A 20786-nucleotide genomic window follows, 5' to 3' on the forward strand; every position below is an offset into this window, starting at 1 on the left:
TTTTTCGTACAGTGATACCTACCATTGGATTAAAATTTAACACTCCTATAATATATACCTAATAGTGATCCACACGGCATCTAATGTACAGCAGAGCGGTACCCACTTACCCGTTTTTTTTAAATTTTAAATACCAACAAATTTATTTATATTAAATAAAATTATTATCATTATTTTAGTTATAAAAAAACTAATTAACACCTCAAAATATATTTACACCAAACAATTGTTATTACACTAGCTGTTGCCCGCGATTTCATCCGTGTCAATTTAATAAGTAAATAAAAATTATTTTTTTTTTTTTTTTAAGTAAGTATTTATTTACGAAATTGTAAATAAATGGTAATTATGGGTTACTATCGATTATTATTGTTTTATTTTCGGTAACCATGGTATTATTATTTATTTCCCTCAATTTTCGTAACATTTTTCACTGATGCTTTGCTCCTATTGGTCGCTGCGTAATATTAAAATAAATAGCCTAAAGTCTTCCTCGACAAATGGACAATCCAACACAAACAGAATTTTTCAAATCGAACCAGCAGTTCCTGCAGAAATCATCACAAAAATCCCAAAAAGCCTCTTCAGCTTTATAATGGTATATAGATATAGATAAGTAGAATTAACATTACAATATTTTTTAAATGGAAAAAATAAATAAAATCATTACTATTGTATTAGTTGAATATTTAGAATCACCTATACTTTAAAGATGCCTTAATCCAAAACTTGAAAATTTATTTTAGTATATCATAAAAATTATATGAATGTGAATTTTGTTGTACATGGATTTGAATGTAAACAGAAACGTCTATTATTATTATGTAAATTACATATACCATATGTTTTTTTTTATTATTGTCTTATTGTTTAGTATTAGTAATATCTAATAAGCATCTCCAGTTATTTCATATAGTTTCTATGAAACCTAATCTTCACCTAGTATCCCAATGAAAAAATATAATGATAATTAAAATTTAATTATTTTAAAATATATTTATAAATAAAAAAAAAACATATCATACGAACATACATTGACATTTTTATAAAAAAATATTTTGCTTTAGAGTTTCGATTATGAAATTAAAAGTATAAGATACAATTTATAAATCCTTAAAGATAGGTAATTTAAAAAAAAAAACAGTTGAATGAAATAAATCATTTTGGTATAAATATTTAAATAATTTAGCAAGAAAAAAAGGTTAAAAAAAAACTCTAAGAAAAATGAATGATAAACTAAATATAAAATTTCTAAAAATCTTGTTACGTGGTTAAGAACAACAATATTTATTTTATTATTTATTTTGTTAATATTATGTATTAATTTTGTTTATAAGAAATGTTTCCAGTGCAAGTATGGGTTGTGTTATCAATAATGGTTATATTCAATCAGGCAGCAATACTTAACTTGAAGGATTTTACCAAAGGTACATAGATCCCTCAAATGCTTCTATTAAAACTAAAATATAATACAAGAACTTTACCCACATCTTGATCTACCACAATTAACTCTAAATATATTACAGATTTTACACAAGCTGCTTCGATGACTACTTCAGAATCAAATGATACTTCAAAGACTACAACATCATTTCCAACTACAACCCATTCAAAGGTTACCTCCAAAGCCATACAAATCTCTACAGTGATCACAGCCAATTCAAAAATTACACCTGAAAATACACTCGCGTCTTCTTTTAAAGATACAGATTATAGTATCAACATAGAAAATGAATCTTCTATGCCCGTTATGAAAAGTTCTTGGTTTAAATTAATTTTTAAAGCAGTGGATGCAGTATCTAATTTTTTTGGAGGTAACTCTCATTCTGATCATCATGAGCATCATTCATAAAAAATGCCATTTCAAATTAAGTACTATAGATATATTTCAAATATTTTTAATATGTCTTGTACTTAAGGTATTAAGAAAGTGATACTGGTCTTTAGGAAAATTTAAAATTAAATCCTGTATTAAAATACATTGTAATTTGTGTATGTAAATATATAAATATATTGTTGTGATTGTTTATGATTTATATAACAATAAACTATAAATTATATTTAATATAAAATTGAATAATTTTTTTATTTATTTCTATTATTCAAGCAGTAAATTTGAAATACTTACAATTTACTGTAAAATATTATATATTTATATGTATACATTTAAGAAAGTTAGTTTAAAGTAGTAATAAAAGAGTTAAAACAAATTTTAAATCTACAACATTTCAAATGTTCTTTAAAATTGCTCTCCAATCATACAAAATAACTCTTTAGCGATTTAAGTTTTTGAGTTTCTTGTTTTTACTTTATTGATAATTCACAAATTTACTTTTACTCTACTATTTTTTAAGCATCTCATAAGAAATATGCAAACATATGATCATATATAACATATGATAACTGTTATAATAACTACGGGAAATATTATTATTTTAAATAAAAACCAACATTAGGTTGAAAAAGTTATAAGTTTGAGAACTTTAGGTTTTTTTTATTTAATTATTAAAAATTATTGGTTACTACTATTAAAAAAAAATAAAAACACTATATCACAGGTAAAGTTCTTCTCAATGTGATTTAAAATTTTGATAATTTTGATATAAATATCGAGGGAGTAACGTCCTGCGTAAAACATTTTTTAACTATGTTACGCGTGTATAAGACATAGCTATATTTTGCCAATTTTTTTTTTTGAGATATATGACCCGAATAAAAATCATCAGTTCTTTTCCTGTACTCCTCAATAAGAAGAAGTATTGCCTCATGAGGCCACTTAAAAACATTATTGTCGGTTTCAATGTTTATATTTTGTTCCATTGGCAAAGTTTTATTTTGACCAACTGACACACTTTCATTTGGTGCAAATGATTCTTCAGCACTTATCTCCTCCATGAATCTTATATATTTAGCTTTATTCAGCATTTTATTTGAAAACCCCATGTCTAAACACACAAATAGTTATATTACATAGCGTTCCTTTTATAAGCCAAAATAATAATTATTGTAATACATAGTTTGTATTGACTTGTATATTTATTTTAAATTCAACCTATCAAAACAAGCTTAACCATTTAAGAAAACATTATTAAGATAAAACTCATAGAAAAGTAATATTAATGTTCATCAAACTTACTTAAAGTGGCGGGGTCAGATAATTTTTATGTGGGGGGAGGGTTTGATAACGAGCCAAACATTTTTGGTAGGGAGTTTATATAAGGCTACTCAATCACCCATTAATTTGTTTAAGCCATATTTTCAGAAAGTATTACTAAAAATTTTTTTTGGATATAATATGCTATATTTCTAAATAATTAATTAGTAATCAAAAAATATACCTATTATCTATTATTATCACAAATATACTACAGTAAAACTTCAAATTTCTTCAGTTTTATTTTATTTATAAGTAACATAATTTTTTACTTTTTAATGTATGATAAACCATTAATAAATAAGATCATTAATAAATTCTGAAACTTTTATAATTTAAGTTCTCTAATTAATTAATATTTGTTTATACATTTTAAAATCATCATCTGTATACAATTCTGATTTGGTAAAATCTAAATGAGTCAATAATTTCAAAAAACCAACAGTTCCTTTATATTTTATACCATTTAAAAATTAAAATTATATTATCAATTTCAAAATCTATCATATTTTTTCCAACCATGTGATTTTTAAAATCATAATCATAATATAATTCCAAAACAATTATTATGTTTTATTGTTGGTAGATATTCAAATTTAATATTTTTTTAAAATTGTTTATTCTAATTATTTTTGAATTTATTTATTATTCATTTATTACATGAAAAATAAAAAAAAATAAAAATTTTTCTACATTTATCGATATTTAAAATATCATTACCATTTTTGTCATAGATTAAATTTTTTTTTAAGCTTATTGTTATGAAACTAAGTTTTTATTTTATCATATTTTTTACAATAAGTTCAACAAATGAAGGTATTTCAAATAAAGATATTAACAGGCCCACAGAAAATTCAGATTTCAATCTAACTATGAATGTGTTGGAAGAGGCGCGCTTATCATTCCTTTATTTAGCTTAGCTAAGGTTTAGAGTCGAGGAAATTTCCTGTTTACAATGCTAGACTTGAGATAACTTTTACAAGAAATGTTGATGATGATGCACTGTTTCTAACAAAAAACACTGAAACTACGACAACTACACAGGATATTAAAGAAAAACCTGGTAAAATTAATATTTATAAATTAAAGGTTCTAGTTTCAACAATAACATATGATGAAATAACAAAAGTTCAAATAGTTGATGAATTAATTAAATTATCTGAACAGAAAAATTGTATTTTATCTTTTAAAAAATAGCAATGTATTGAACTAAGAAACGTTACAGGAAAAAATATATTACAGATAATTATCGAAATAGCAATCTCCCATTGTTTTCAAAAAAAGTTAAAAGTAACAAGTCATGTCGAGTATATAAGACCCAAAAAAATGTTGGTACTTACCATGTCCATTTACCAACTTAAACCATTTATATACTATAAATATAATATAATATACTATTGTATATTTAATCAATTCTTTAACTACATATTATATAGGTACCTGTCTTTAAGCGGTTCGCCTCTTCGGGTGTCACATCTAAGATATAAGCTGACCCATCATCATCACCGTCCATAAGCGTCACTTGCATCATAGTTCGTAAATAATATAGAACTTTTCAATTTCAATTATAAGTTATGAGTAATTACCTATTATTAATTAACTTAAACGTCTTAAACTAGGATAGTAAGATTTGGTATAATCGTAATTCGATTTTTGTGTTTTGATGAAACGATTTTCAAATTTTCAATGTTACTATCATTAGTATCATTAGTAGTTATTACTATAATAACCGTAAGCGCTTTGTTCCGTTCGTCAACGCGCCACAGCGTGAACGCTTTGGCTGCACTACCTATTTCGTTTGAGCGTTTGTGAGCGCAGATCGATGACGTAGGGCTCAGATCTTGTGACGTCACGATTGTAGTGTGAGCGCTGATATGGGCCAAGTCGAACGTACCGCGAGCGCTCGTGAGCGCTTAAAGCGTACAAATCGACCAAGACGAATGCACCCAGAGACAACACATGCGGGTATCACGTCTTCTTAACAGTAAACGGTTTCATGTTCTCTATTGTCCACGGTCTTAGAAGATAAGGTCGGCCAACTTCCTACCCTCCCGCCTATTACAGTATTTCCTCTTAATGAGGCAAAAACGTTTCCCAAGTTGCCGCAAAAGCGCTGCCGGGTAGACGTATTTTGAGGTTAGGAAGTTGAGGATTAGTATAACACCACGGTCCTAACCGTGGTTAACAGCGAACAGCCCGCCAAAAATGAATTCAAACATCAAACTATTGAGATTGGTTTATACTTTATTATATCTAATACTATTAATTAATAATAGTATTGTTTTGTTTGCGTTGTATCGATTTATATTAATAATCGATAATCGTAATTCAAGTTGATCCATGGCTTAAATACTTTAAGCCATGGGCTGATCCAAACATGAAAAACGACTAACGTTTAAACGTTGTCTAGTACTCTAGTCTCTAGTGGCATTGTGGCAACTATAAACCTATTCTATAGATATTCGATTTTTGTTTGTTATTTCTTTCATAGTAGTTTGTTGTATTCTGAAAATGCCAAATAAAATTTGTTATTTTCATTGTAACAAATCAGAGAAACTCTCAGTTTTTAATATCCCCAAAGATAAATATTTGAAGGAAAAATGGCTGCAGTCTTTAGGGATAGATCATTTTAGCCCTAACGAGGTTATTTGTGAAAAACATTTTCGGGATGACTTAATAATTAGATCAAAGGATATTGTTGACAATTTAGGAAATGTTATTTTTTCAGTAAGTACCAATAGAAATTGTATAGTGTATTATAATAGACCAAAACGCCTAGGACCTAGCTGAAATTTTGCTCTGGTTTAGCAAAATATACAGCACATAAAAAAGTAACAATTTTGTATTGACATTGAATTTTGGATTTATATAAACCATTTTAATAATATATTATAATAATACTTATTTCTTTATATGAAATATGCATTTTCATTCTTCATCCACACACGTATTTGAACTCATCGTCACAGATTTGATGTCTGAAAATAAAATAAATTTTCCATGTTCAAGTCATGGGGGGGACGTAATTTCATTTACTGTAATGTATTATATTAGAATGAGAATGAGGCAATTTTCACAACAAGAAAATAAGAAAAAAAAGAAAGATAATAGAAATAAAAAAAAAATTGCCAAATTCTCTAAAACTTAATAAGTATATGTAAAATACAAAAATACATAACTTGGTACACACTCTTTAAATGAATATTTTGATAATTCACTTGATAAAAATATAAAATACCTATTAAATTAGAATAATAGGGAATATGTAAATTGTTATTACAATACCTATATCATAGATCTATTTTAGTAATGGTTGTAATGTTGGTTACGAATTATGATTTATGAATTATTTTGATTTCAGTATTTTACATAAAGTAATAACAACCTTTAATTATTAAAATTAAATTTATAATATTTAAATGGCACTCGGGGTTAATTTCATTTTTCATGGACTGTAATTGAACTATAATATTAAATATATAATATACTTACTTGGGAATTGGGTTCATGCTTTCATGGTTATTTTAATTTTAAAAATGAATACTGATTTAACAAATATTTAAAATCACTAATGACTAATGTGCGATCACGATGAGCTAATTAATTGTTACATAATATTTAAGTATTTACTATTTAACGACGAATGATTTTTATTTTTTATAAGCTTTCATGCAACCGGGGCACTTGTATACTTGTCTACGGGCACACCTCCGCACCGGGCATTAAACTAGTATAACGCCATAACCTCAAATAACGTCTGTAAGGTAGCGCTCAATTGTAAAGTGGCAACATTTGGAAATGAATTTGCCTCACTAAGCGGAATGCTGATAATGAATCAGTTGTCCGACCTTATCTTCTAAGACCGTGCTATTGTCTATTGAATATTGATTACAAAATACGAATAACAGAGAATTATTTACATTTTACTAACACTTTGAATGCCTTAAAATATAATTTCCACTTCCGCGTTTTTATAGCTATAGTAAAGATTAACAGATAAAGATTAATGACATTCACTTGTAAACATATTGAATATTTATAATGGTTCATCGTATGCTGAGAAATAAGTGGGTAATAACAATATTTATAGTGATTGCTATTTTATTGACTATTCACTATTCAGTTACCGCATCGGAGACCGGACTCATCGGAGTACATATCTGAGAATTCTAAATCCAACACCACGATATACTTGACAATTTATACCATTTAGAGTTTATTGATATTTAATATTTGTTAGTAATTTCGCAGCTCTGTTTAAATTAGATACCTATATAATAATTTTTTGAACAAAAATTAGATCAAAAACACAAAAATGTATTATGATATTATATAATATCAAAGAAAGTTTTTATTTTGCTCATTTGAACAATACTACTGAAAAATTACTGCACATAAATAATAAAATTATTATTAAGTGAAAGCTTACAAGAAAATTTACAAATGCAATGATTACATAAATTGAGGCACTGGTCTGTTATCACCCCGCCAATTACGAATGCGGCGATTTCGAACATATTATTTTATTTATACCTACAACAATTACCTATCGTTTTAATTTATTAATTTAGGTAATTTTACGATACTTATCGGTTATCGCGACTACCTAACAAAAAATATGACTGCGCGTGTTTCGGCACTCGTCGCTACGCTCACAGGGTAATCACTGCCCATATACTACGACATAATTTACCCTGTGACAGTGGCGCAACCAGGGGGGTGGACTCCGGGTCCGGTCCTCCCCTTGGCTCGTATTATTAATTATTATATTATAAATTAATAAATAAAACGCCACTTTGGTTTTTCTTTGAGAAATGTTTATATTAGCATTTAGCATTTATTTAATATTTAAAATAATAATACTAATTAAAAAATATATTGTTAATATAAACATGTATTTTTTATAAAAATTAAGATGGTTTATTTTGCTGGACCCCTCCCATGAAAAATTCCTGGTTGCGCCACTGCCCTGTGACCTACTTAAGGTGGCGTTGCATAGCAAGTCGAGGGATATTTTCGATTTGTGCGGAGCGTAGCGACGAGTGCCGAAACACGCGCAGTCACATTTTTGACTTTTTTCTGAATTTTTAATATTTCTTTGGGCGGTTACATTTTTTGTTAGGTAGTCGCGATAACCGATAAGTACCGTAAAATTACCTAAACTAATAAAACAAAGCGATAGGTAATCGCCGCGTTCGTAATTGGCGGGGCGATAACAGACCAGTACCTAAATTGATTCTATGCTAATATATTTTTTATCGGAAAGTATACCTATTGTATACTATTATATTATTACCTCCTATCAATTAATAAAAAAAAGTTTTCTTAAATTATATATATCATGTTAAATAAAATCTATTAGTGAAAACGTTTTTGTGCATATAGATCACATTTAGTATTTTGACGCACACAACACGACGAACACGTTTTTGGTTTTATGTTAACATATTTTTTATACGACCTTCGAATTAAACAGTATAAAAACCACTGCTAAACGTTTTGTCCATGGTTTTAAACGGCAACGATCGTACATGCGACTTTATCAAATAATTTTGTATTTTTGTTCAAGTACCTACCGTATACGTACAAATACTTTTTTCTTGGATCTCATCATTCTCATCGTTTCAAGTCATACAATACCTACCGTTATTAATTATTATATATTTATATACACAGTAGATATATTATGTATTTATGTATAAACAATACCAGCTAGGGGCGGTCTAACGTCGATCCCGGACAATTTCAAAGTCGATCATGTTTATTAGAATTTGATTTTAGGACCTCACACCCTATAATATGTTTCTTAATAATTAGTCATTCAAAACAAAAAAAAAATTGTATGGAAGTCATTCAAGTCAATCCTCAAAGGCGAAGTATATTTTTAGTAGATCACAATTCACGACAAAAAATATGGTCCATATATTATCCATATATATGCGTACGTATATAGATACATATTAATATTTAATATCTATAATCTAATATCTATTAAAAAATAATATATACAGATAAATACCGTAAGGCATTATTTATTTGGCAGTACAATGTCAAACTGACCATTAGAAATCCTTATAGAAGCATGTAAAGGCAGATGCTAACGAGTAAACACCTGCTAGACGTTTCTTTGAATAGAGATAGTCCCTTTTATATGATATACATACATGTATAGCATTTACCCGCAGTGTAGTCTCTATTGTTCTCAGAGTTGAACGCCAAACGAACAAAAAAAAAGTGGGCAAGTGAGTACCGCTCTGCTGTACATTAGGTGCCGTATGGATCATTATTATATATTATAGGAGTGTTAAATTTGAATCCAATGATAGTTATCATTGTATACGAAAAACGATTCTGAACGAAGATGATTTGTCAGCCTAGGATATAATTTCTAGTGGTTGGTAAAAAAGGTGGTTTAAAAAAACCAGCTTATATTAAAAAATATTTTGAAAATTAAATCACGTAAAGAAAACGCGAATCTTAATAACTGGTAAAATTTTCAAGTATCTACGACTTATACTTTTTGAATAATAACAAATATTTAAAATCGTTTGAGGATAAATCGTTATCGTTACACTATTTCGTTAAAATTTAAAATTCAAACGCACTTAAAATTTTTCCTATAATGATGCTTCGAGTTTTCTCTATAGATACTTGAAGGTAAACTTATGGAAAACTTAGTGTTGTATTTTTAATCCTTAGTTATAAACACAAAAAATTTTATGATTTTTCAACTTCAAATATTTCGCAAATATTCATAATTTTGACGAATTTTCGTCAAAATTTGAACTTCAAATGCTAATAAAAAAAATTGTGCCTATGTATTCTTATAATTTTTTAATCACTATAAGAATAACATATGAGGAACTTTGTATTAAATTTTCAAGTATTTTGATGGGGCCAAAAAAATTTTATCGACACTTCAAAAATATTTTTTCAAAAAAATTGAAAATTTCAGTTGTCTATAAATAGCTCAAAAAAAGTCAAAATATTTTGAAATTTAAATCACGTAAAGAAAACGCGAATCTTAATAACTGGTAAAATTTTCAAGTATCTACGACTTATACTTTTTGAATAATAACAAATATCAAAAATCGTTTGAGGCTAAACTGTTATTTAACGCGGTTTTTGTAAAAATTTAAATTTCAAACACTCATAAAAATTTTTTGTCTGAATCCGGTAGAGTTTTTTTTACAGATATTTGAAGAAAAATGTATGGAGAACCTTGTACCAAATTTTCAAAACTTAGTTATAAAAGAAAAAAATTTTATGATTTTTCAACTTCAAAATGACTTGTAAATTTTCGCGTTTTCGACAGATTTCGTAAAAATTTGAACTATAAACTCTTATAAAAAAAAATTGTGACTAACGATTTTTAATTTTTTTTAGCTACAATAAAAACAACTCATAAGGAACCTTGTATTAAATTTTCAAAACTTTTTGGTCATCCAAAAATTTTTTATCGACACTTTAAAAAAAATTTCTCAAAAAAATCGAAAATTTCAGTGGTCTATAAATAACTCAAAAAAAGTCAAAATTTTTTGAAAATTTAACTATATACGGATACCACTGACATTAACATTTGGTGAAAATTTCAAGTATTTTCAGTGATTAGTTTTTGAATTACAACCATAAAAAAAAATCGATTTGGTCGAAAACTGGTTTTGCGTAAAAGTTGCCGTTTTTCCGTCATTTTTTTTTGGTTTTTCTCGATTTTTTTGAAAACTGTTGGAAAATGTTAACTTTTTACCTCTATAATGCACCAAGGGTATTCACTTTTACATCGGAAACCACCCCCATTGTTTGAAATTGGAGCATTATTTCGACTAATTATGCTGTACACAGACACAAAAAAAAAAAAAAAACACACACCATTGTAAAATCAATACATTCATCACTTCGTTCAGAATCTAAAAAACATAGCAACCTTTAACATTATTCTACAAAATTTCTTACAAAGCGTGGGTTAGATCCAGTGGGGAATGCTGACTCTGATGTATGGGCATGCTCATTTATCATAATGTATTATAGTTCTATTTAATTTATAACTAATAAATAATAGGTATACAAATTTGTATAAATTTATAAATAAGACTTTAATTTAATATATATTACATACAATAGCACTTACTTAAATAATACTTTAATAATTGTAATTGAGACATGACTAACTCTTTTAACTAAAATAAAAAAAATTGTCATTTACTCGTATACGTTAATCTTATAAATTATGTTGACGAAGCGCAACAGAATGGGCATGCCTCGGGTGATTAATACGCGACTGCTAGTAGAGGGGGTCTCAGAGGTTTTTCTACAGCGATAACAAGGGTCGTATAGCTTGCGCACACATCCATCGCATGCTCTATCATTAAATGTTAGAATAAAGATAAACACAGATACCTAAGTATAATAGAAAAAAATGGATTAATGTAACACATTATATTTCTTTTAAAATACGTAATATATTATTGATAATAAAATAATTTTTGTATTTTGATTAATAACGTTTTTATTTCTAAGCATGTGGCGCATGCTGAACATGTCTGGAGAATTCGCCACTGGTTAGGTCTGTCTCTCTATATACATAGCAACGTACCTAGAAAACAATGCCATTATCAAATACTGTGTATGGTTCACAACCTCAGTGCTTCAAGCAATTTATACCAGTATTGTTTTATTATTATTTTTATGATTTTTAGTATAGCCATGCTTGTATAATAAATAATGAAATCCAGACAAATCAAGCGCCAGTCGGCCTAAGAAAACCGGTAAAGCACGATTCCGTACGTTTTACCTTTTTAGGAACACGATTCCGTACGATTTTGATCAAACAATAGATTATCAAAACACCCCAAAAACAACACGATTACGTACGATTGTCTGTGCAATGGTGCCATTTAATATATATTGTCAATTTGTTTAAAATATAAAAAATTTTAAAATTTTAAAAATGTAAAAAAATAATTATAATTTAATACCTTGATATTTGTCAAAATACTTAAAAATGTAACACGTAGATCTTCAAGAGTTAGTCTTCTAGTGATTCAATAATTATATAAAATAAATATATAATAAATAAATATATATGTATAGAGACAGACAAACCTAACCCACACTTTGTAAGAAATTTTGTAGAATAATGTTAGAGGTTGCTACGATTTTTTGCTCGTTTAATGTTAAATTCTGAGAATAATAGAAACTACACTGCAGGTAAATGCTGTACATATATATGTATAATGTATATTGTATAAAAGGGACAGTCTCTATTCTAAGAAACGTCTTGCAGGTGTTCAGCTAGTGTAAGCGACTGCCTTTATGTTTCTATTACGATTTCAAATGGTCAGTTTAACATTGGACTGCCAAATAATTTATACCTTTGAGTAATTATCTGTACATAATATTTTATAATAGTAGGATCAGTGGCGGTTTTGAGGGTGAAGCAAGCGAGGCAGTGACTCATTTAAAATGTAATAGTAAAAAATACTCTAAGAGTATAATTCTTAGCTCACCGATAACACACATTTCGCTAACAATTTTAACGTATTTATAGTTTTATTTGAAAAAAATTCTTCTATACGAAGTTCAATAATATGAATTATCATTTATTTAACTTTTGTATAATATTATTCCGCGTTTATTACCAAAAATAGTGATAAACCGATAAGAAATGTGAGAAATAATTATTATGTTTTGTTACTTGTGTTAATTGTTACTTGTGTAGTTGTGTACATTAATTACACACACACGCGTGCGTAAGTACGCGAATGCATGCGACTATTAAATAAGTAAAATTGAGCAAGCGCAATGATCATCGTGAGGCTCATTTTTCATAGTCTCTGAGTACTAAAAATATATGAATAGTACCTATTATGGTCAGTCCGCAGCCGTAATGGCACATTCATCAACAAGACAACAACACAATATATAGATATAGATAATCATAAACCATTACTATTGTCACAGAGCCTAATGAAACCGATTTCAATATTAGTTTAATTTTTGTTATGAAGGGAAGGGGAGCAATGCAAAAGTCGCCTCACTAAAAAAATACATCCAAAACCGCCACTGAGAAGAATATTAAATATTATTATGTACAATGTATATATGCATACGTATATTATATATATATATATAAATTAGGTGCGAACGATAGTGTTTGTAGTACACATATTATGTTTAAATACATCTGTCATTGTCCATTGGAATGTCGGATAAGAGCTGCTTACGGGCCGAGTACCTACGACATGCATTCGTGCAAAATAGAGATTACACTGCAGGTAAATGCTGTACATATATGTATAATGTATATTATATAAAAAGGACTGTCTCTATTCTAAGAAACGTCTTGCAGGTGTTCAGCTAGTGTAAGCGACTGCCTTTATATGTTTCTATTACAATTTCAAATGGTCAGTTTAACATTGTACTGCCAAATAATTTATTTCTTGAAGTAATTATCTGTACATAATATTTTATAATAGAAGAATATTAAACATTAATATGTATAATGTATATATGCGTAGGTACGTATATTATATGGATAGCACGACCTGTGAGCCGTAGTTTCGACTTTGGAAACCCCTGGTGTACAGCAGTGTATAGCGTTTAAGACTCAAAGTTAGAAGATTTACAAAATATTAAAAATATTCATACATTTTTATCGAGTTTACAATATAATATATGTTTATATATATATATATATTCTTATATTATATATAATGTATTTCACTTATACGGTTATAAACTTAGGTGCTGCAGGGTATTAACAATTTGGGCGTGCAAAGATTATCTATGAAATCGTTATAGAAACGGAGATCGGAATTGCCGGTGTTCGTTAATTGCGCCGGATTCATGACACTACCTGCATAGGTAATATACATCAATTGCGCCGGAGCATTTGACATTGACACAAACTGTCTTGGATAGTTTTAATTTTTATAATAATTATATTATATTTATTAAATATTAATTTATTATAACTATATTATTTTTTTAATTATTTGTACATCAATAAACAAATATATATACATTACACCAGCGGTTCTCAACCTTTTTGTATTCGCGTACCACCTACACAGTTTGAAAATTTTACGTACCACCTGACCATATTTTTGCTTTTTTTTTTTTAGTTAATAATAATGTATATGTATATATTTTTTATAATGGGAGGTTTTCTTCGTGTACCACCTATGAGCTTGCCACGTACCATAGGTTGAGAACCGCTGCATTACACACAATTTATACAATCTATAATCTAAAAGTCGAAGACTGTAAAAGATTTAAAATATTTGATATAAAAGGGACTCATCTGGCATCATCAGCTTTATCATATTGTGAAACAATTAAAAATATGTCGAACAAGTGGTGAGATATCAAATAAAAAATATAATATCAAACATCAGTATAATAGTATTATACACGTTTATATAATAATATATTTAAGAATCGATCGGCGCAATTGAGAATATACCAATTGTGCTGAAAATCACAGGTAAAAAAAGAAAAATTATGGGATAGGAAAAAGGTAACATCAATAATTGCTCTGAGAATAATAGAAACTACACTTCAGGTAAATACTGTACATATATGTATATCGTATATATTAGGAACTGCCTCTATTCTAAGAAACGTCTTGCAGGTATTAGCTAGTGTAAGCATCTGCTCTTTAAATGTTTATATAACGATTTCTAATGGTCAGTTTAATATTGTGCTGTCAAATAATTTATACCTTGGAGTAGTTATTTGTACATAATATTTTATAATAGAAGCATTTAGAGTTTCAAGTAGGTACTCGCTCACACTCATCAAGTTTTGAAATTTGAAGTGAATCTTATTATTATTTTGTTATATGTCACGACTCGCCAGAATGAACGCACCGTCGTTAATTATTGTCAAGTTATATAATATAATATTTCCGTATACGTACGTGTACAAATCAACGTATTTTCATTTTAATTATTATAGTACTAAGTAGTTATTGTGAAATAAGTGTGAGAATCGCATTCTGTACTGTTTTCTTAGGCCGATTGGCGCTTGATTTGCCTGGATTCCATTATTTATTCTATAAGCATGGCTATACTAAAAATCATAAAAATAATAAAAAAATACTGGTATAAATTGCTGAAAGCACTGAGATTGTGAACCATACACAGTATTTGCTTATGGCAGTGCTTTCTAGGTACGTGGCGAATATTGTCCATTGGCGACCACCCACCACCGCCAGAGCGTGTTGTTTAATAGCCTTCTAACCTGTTATTACGGGGACCGATGTTCATAGTATATATAAAACCGAATCAATAGCTATAAGATGTGAGGACGCTCGTGGTAGTTGACGTCAACTCAGCCGTACGGCGGACCTGTTTCAACAGTGTAATATTTAAACGTTCAATACATGCTTATCTGGGAGTTAGTAGTAGTAATAACTATCTAATGACCAACAAAAACCATCATTGCTTCATTGTGCGTTCGGGCCTATACCCGGCGACACAGGAGCAGTTCTGACGTTCTTCGACTAACCACAACCGATACCGTCCTTACCACAAAAATTTTGTCCCTATTTTTCACGGAATTTTTTTTTCTTGAGCGTAATAACTATACAAGGAATAAACATACATTGTTCTAAATGTAGATTTCGATTCCTTAGTCAATCGAATATTCATGCTTGTTAGTTGTTACCAAAGAACAATCTTGTTATTTACAAACTGCCAACGGTACGAATAATAGTTTATATAGCACGACAAGTTATCATACATAATAGTTTTATCATAGCTAGGCCTTTCCTCTCAAATGATCATCTATATTTATCTCTAATTATCTAACATTTAATTAAACAAGTAACAACGTGCAATGCTATTTAAATAATAAAAAAAAATACACTACCTACTGTAGTAGACATCATTTTTAAATTGTTTTTCTATTTTTAAGCTATAATAAATTAATTTAAATGCATTTTTTTGAGATTTTTTAGAGCATTAAAATCCCAGCTGCACTACTTATTAGTTATTGCAAAATATACACAGTAGATTACACTATAAAACATGTACAAATGTTATTAGTATATTTATAAATAGTTAGGTAATTATAATTTATAAAAATTGTTTATGTTTTCATTGTTTGGTCTATAACTTGATAAGCTACATTATATGACCTAATTGATAAGGAATCTATTTTGATTCAATAATGACAAAAATTAGAAAGTAATTCACAAATGAATATATTTAATTGGAATAATTATTATTCTTTTATAAAAATTTAATGAACATCATCAACTCAGTTTAGGTATTTATTACAAAAAACCATTATTAAAGTTTTCACTTAGGTACCTACCTGCTATGAAATGGTTAAGTTAGTTTGATTTAAAAAATACTAAAAAAAAAAAACCTTATTAAATCTTGGTACCACAAGAAAAAAAATAAGATTTTAGGCTCGAATTTTAAAGCATAATAAACTATTCAAAAAGCACATGGTTGATTTAAAAAAGCAATAAAGAAGCATATTTATTTTTAAAAAAAATCAAAAAACAGCATGCCCAAAATTAACATAAACTAGTTATAAAAATGAATAAAAATTTTTGAAATATTAATTTAAACTGAAAAAAGAATTACCTAACTACCATGTATTTACATAGATTTTCAGAAGTGAAACTAACTCTATTGTCAGACAGAATATTTTTACACGCAGAAAACGAACTCTCTACATCTACTGAAGTGATCGGTGCATACTTCATACAAGAGATTTTAAATTAATAATTTAAATCTTAAATTTTGAAATGGTCGATATCGATGTTATAGGCTGACATACTTACCGTATAGGTAAGCTTATATGCAGGCTATATAATATAAATCTGTATTTTGTAGACTATATATATTTTTTTATTACAATAGCATAACATATAAAATATTCACAGCTGAAATAATTGAAAAATACCAAAAATAAATTGGTTTATTTAGAATCAGAATGACGTGAAACGAATTTATGTACAAAAATTCGATTTCTATCTCAAATATAAAAAAGGATCATATGATTTGAAATTCGAGCCCCAGTTATTATTAAGAAAATTAAGAAAAAACCACAAGCATAATAATTGCAGTTTGGCATTTTTTTAAAAACATATATATTTCATTTTTCAATGAGACAGATACGATAGAAAAATACGGCTATCAGAGCCATTATATTTTTTACTATATTTGTCATACAATTGTTAGCACTGTTTTTTTATTTTGAAACTTAAGTAAAATCACCACTGGAGATATATTATACAATCACAGAATATTGAGAATTACCATAATTACGATTCAATTTATAATTGTCTACCCAATATTCTCGATTAAATAACCTATTTACTTAATTTAATATTATTATAAGCTTAATGTTTTTACGATACCTATCTAGTATTTATACCTGAATAATGTACATATTTAATTGGCCATCGATTAAATTGTATATCTTATTAATAGGTTCCTACTTAAGCGCCTATATTTAATACCTTAGGGGCTTAGGCTATAAATTATAAATGTTATATTACTGAGCTATATTTTTTGAAAGTTGATAAAAATAAAAACAAAATTGGATGAAATATTAACAAAAGTTTTTAAATACGCCAAAGAATATTATGATTTGCTTTTGATGAATAATTTAATAAAAAACGATGACAAAACCAATGACTTTTACACTAGTGTCTAGTACGATTAGTGAACATGAATATTTATGAACATTTATAATAATTATATTTTAATTGTTAAGTCGTATTGTATACCTAATAAACAAATAGGTACCTAAAATTAATAATAACAATAAAAAATTTATTAATTTTAATGTCATAATTTAAAAACTATTTATTTATTCAAATGTATATTATCACTACAAGTTATAAAACGTTGATTAACATTATATAAGAAAAAAAAAATTGAAAAATTCACTTTACCTAACGTTGGAGTGACAACTGACATTTGAGTAAAAATAAAGTTATGCTCATACGTAAAAAAGTAAAATCGCAAACTTCAGAAGGATTTAACCTCCAAAATAATGATTTGCCCAATTTTTTTTTGCACTATCGTTCTTAATTCATTACGAAATAGATATGATTAAAAAAAACTCACGTAGTATTTTTAAATACATATATATATATATTATATAATACAAATATATAATACCTTAACATATAATAATTTAACTTCATATCAATAAAAATTGGATAAATATTTAACATTTTATGTACAATTTTTAGATAAAAAATTAAGCTCTACAAAAATCAGTCTCGAGGTTTTTAATATATTTACAAATTTAAAAACCACCATTTCATTAATGTGAAACACATATTTATTTAAATACAGTAACAAAAATAAGGCAATAGGTAATATAATTAGGTATCGGATTATGCATCTATACACCATATTATTCTTAATAAATACGATTGTAAAAGCCAGAAGTTGAAGCACCGTTGTTAATATAGATGCTATTGGTTTTGTCTGTTTGACGATTTAATTGTTGTGAAAATGTTGCCGTTGAAGCATACTATATTTATGACAATGGTTTTTGATTTGCGACATGGCTTTAGATAAATCACTTGGCATGGAATCTTTCCAAAAAAAGTCATGATTTAAAGCTGTGTCGGAGTCGTATCTCTTTCTCGGTTAGAGTATTAATAATTGGTCAAGTAGATCACATTTTAATTAGCTGGGAATATGGTGCATAAAAAAATCTTCACGCGTAAATAAACATTTATTAAAGAACAAAGACACACATTTTAAAAAATGTAAAATATTTACTTTTCTTGTATTACATTTTGGTAGGTAGTGCAATATTTTTGTACATTTCGAGATTGATAACTTAAGGCCAGTGTTGGGGAGTAACTTAAGTTACAAGTTAATATAACAAAATTAATTTGTAAGTAACTTGATGGTAATTTAATTACATTTTATTGTAAGTAATTTATAAGTTATTTGAGTTACTTTTTTGAAGTAATTATTACTAAATTTCTCGTTACTTTATTTGGTTATTTATTATATTATGAAATGAATCCAATTATATATAATATTCATATATAGGATATAAATTATTTTTTGTATAAAAGTTAAAATATAAGGAATGAATTTTGCCACCAATCAATGTTTCAAGTGCTGTAACTTCACATGTGTAGATTTAATTATTTAATTTATAAGAAACACTAGTAACAGTATGTTGAAGTTAAAACAATTTATTAAACATATTATAAATTACTTGAGAATATTTTATAATTAAATTTTTCTTTATTATTGATAACTTTAATTTGCATTTAATAAATTTTTAATTTTTTACTATTTATAAATAAAGAATTGAAATCAACTAATAAATTAATAGACATGACAATTAAATCATTTTTTATTTTTGTTACAGCCTTTAAGATCAAATAATCTGTCTCATTTCATATTAGTTTTGTCTTAGTACATGACAATGTACTAAGGTACACCTTTAGTATCCTGGAGGAAGTCTGACATTTTTCCGCACACATAATACTTTCTATGTAGTTCAAGTATTCTAAGGGTCTTTATCTTCTTGGATTCTCTTGTAAAACTATCTTTAATCATGATAATAAATGTAAATGTCAAATGTTTATTTAATTAAATATAAGTAATTAATTAGAAGTGATGGGCGCTACTGACTAGTTTAGACTATCGATAGTTTATAAACACAACCGAATAAATAATAGATAGTGTCCATCATTAATTTATTGCAGTTTCCGCACATAACCTTCCCCTCACCAAAAGGGCCGTTTTTATTTCATAATGACCATTAACATTAACAATGTTCTTATATTTTAAAATACCTAATAAAGTTATAACTAATAACTAGGTAGGGTAATATTAAATATTGATAAAATATTTAAATAAAATATTAGAAATTTTTAAAAACTCAATTAACTATTTAGCATTTTGTAAAAAGTAAAAACCAAAAGGTGTTATGTTCTAGTTTCTTAAATGTTATAGACATAGGAAGGACATAAGTACTTAATAAGGACTTAATTACTTTAGGGGTATAGTAATATTATATTGTTTTAAAAATTAAAACTTACCATGAGCTACCACAAATCTAATAAAAACAATGTATTTCTCTAGGAATTTTATTAGATATTGTAAAAAAAAATGAAAGTATATGAGGTTACATTTTATGGTAACTGTGATTAGGAAAAACCGAGGGTTTTATAATATGCTGTATATGATTTAATAATTTAAATAATTAAATAAAAGCGTTCACTGTCTGATGATATCGGATGATAAAAAAATTTCGATAGGCGATAGTATCGATTCTTCGATAGTTCGATAGATTCGATACTTTCGATAGTTTTCACTCGATAGTGCCCATCACTATTAATTAGCATTGACAAACATTAATTGTAGCCCATAGAAATTTGAAACTTTATGACACTACATATTATTATAATATACTTTAGTACTTAGGCCATACAACAAAAATAAATAGCAGTATAAATATATTGTAATTAATTATCTTTAGAATAAATTATTGGAATATACATATTCTGAAAAAAAGCCAAAATCATTTTTGTCAATCATCTTCAAATTAAATTTAATACATCTATTACCAACCTTTCAAGTTTATAATTCAATATAGGTACAGACTGAATCATATCTTACTGAAAATT

At 27.3% G+C, this 20786-nt stretch overlaps 1 protein-coding gene and 1 long non-coding RNA gene across 3 annotated transcripts; one reads left to right on the forward strand and one right to left on the reverse strand.

Moving 5' to 3' along the window:
- The first annotated feature begins 443 nt into the window (after window positions 1-443).
- Window positions 444-2072, forward strand: LOC114123389 (uncharacterized). Of its 2 annotated transcripts, XM_050206149.1 has the most exons (3): window positions 444-598; window positions 1338-1427; window positions 1527-2072. In XM_050206149.1, the coding sequence occupies exons 2-3, from the start codon at window positions 1340-1342 to the stop codon at window positions 1850-1852; spliced, it is 414 nt and encodes a 137-aa protein (XP_050062106.1). In that variant the 5' UTR covers window positions 444-598; window positions 1338-1339; the 3' UTR covers window positions 1853-2072. The 2 variants fall into 2 exon arrangements, with proteins under 2 accessions (XP_050062106.1, XP_027842136.1); XM_027986335.2 differs by lacking the exon at window positions 444-598 and having other exon boundaries at window positions 1299-1427.
- Window positions 2073-5378: 3306 nt separating this feature from the next.
- Window positions 5379-7024, reverse strand: LOC126551773 (uncharacterized). The gene is made up of 2 exons (XR_007605659.1): window positions 6647-7024; window positions 5379-6132 (listed from the first exon to the last, which is right to left on the reverse strand). It is a non-coding gene; the product is annotated as an uncharacterized LOC126551773 (long non-coding RNA).
- Between the last annotated feature and the right edge of the window lie 13762 nt (window positions 7025-20786).

This window comes from Aphis gossypii, chromosome X (genome assembly GCF_020184175.1).
Source record: "Aphis gossypii isolate Hap1 chromosome X, ASM2018417v2, whole genome shotgun sequence".
Lineage (NCBI taxonomy): Eukaryota > Metazoa > Arthropoda > Insecta > Hemiptera > Aphididae > Aphis > Aphis gossypii.

Excerpts from the sequence above, each read along its gene's own strand:
- LOC114123389 (XM_050206149.1), top strand. The coding sequence starts at position 1,340 with ATGTTTCCAGTGCAAGTATGGGTTGTGTTATCAATAATGGTTATATTC. Across the intron at positions 1,428-1,526 it reads CTTGAAGGATTTTACCAAAG|ATTTTACACAAGCTGCTTCG; the intron begins GTACATAGATCC and ends AATATATTACAG.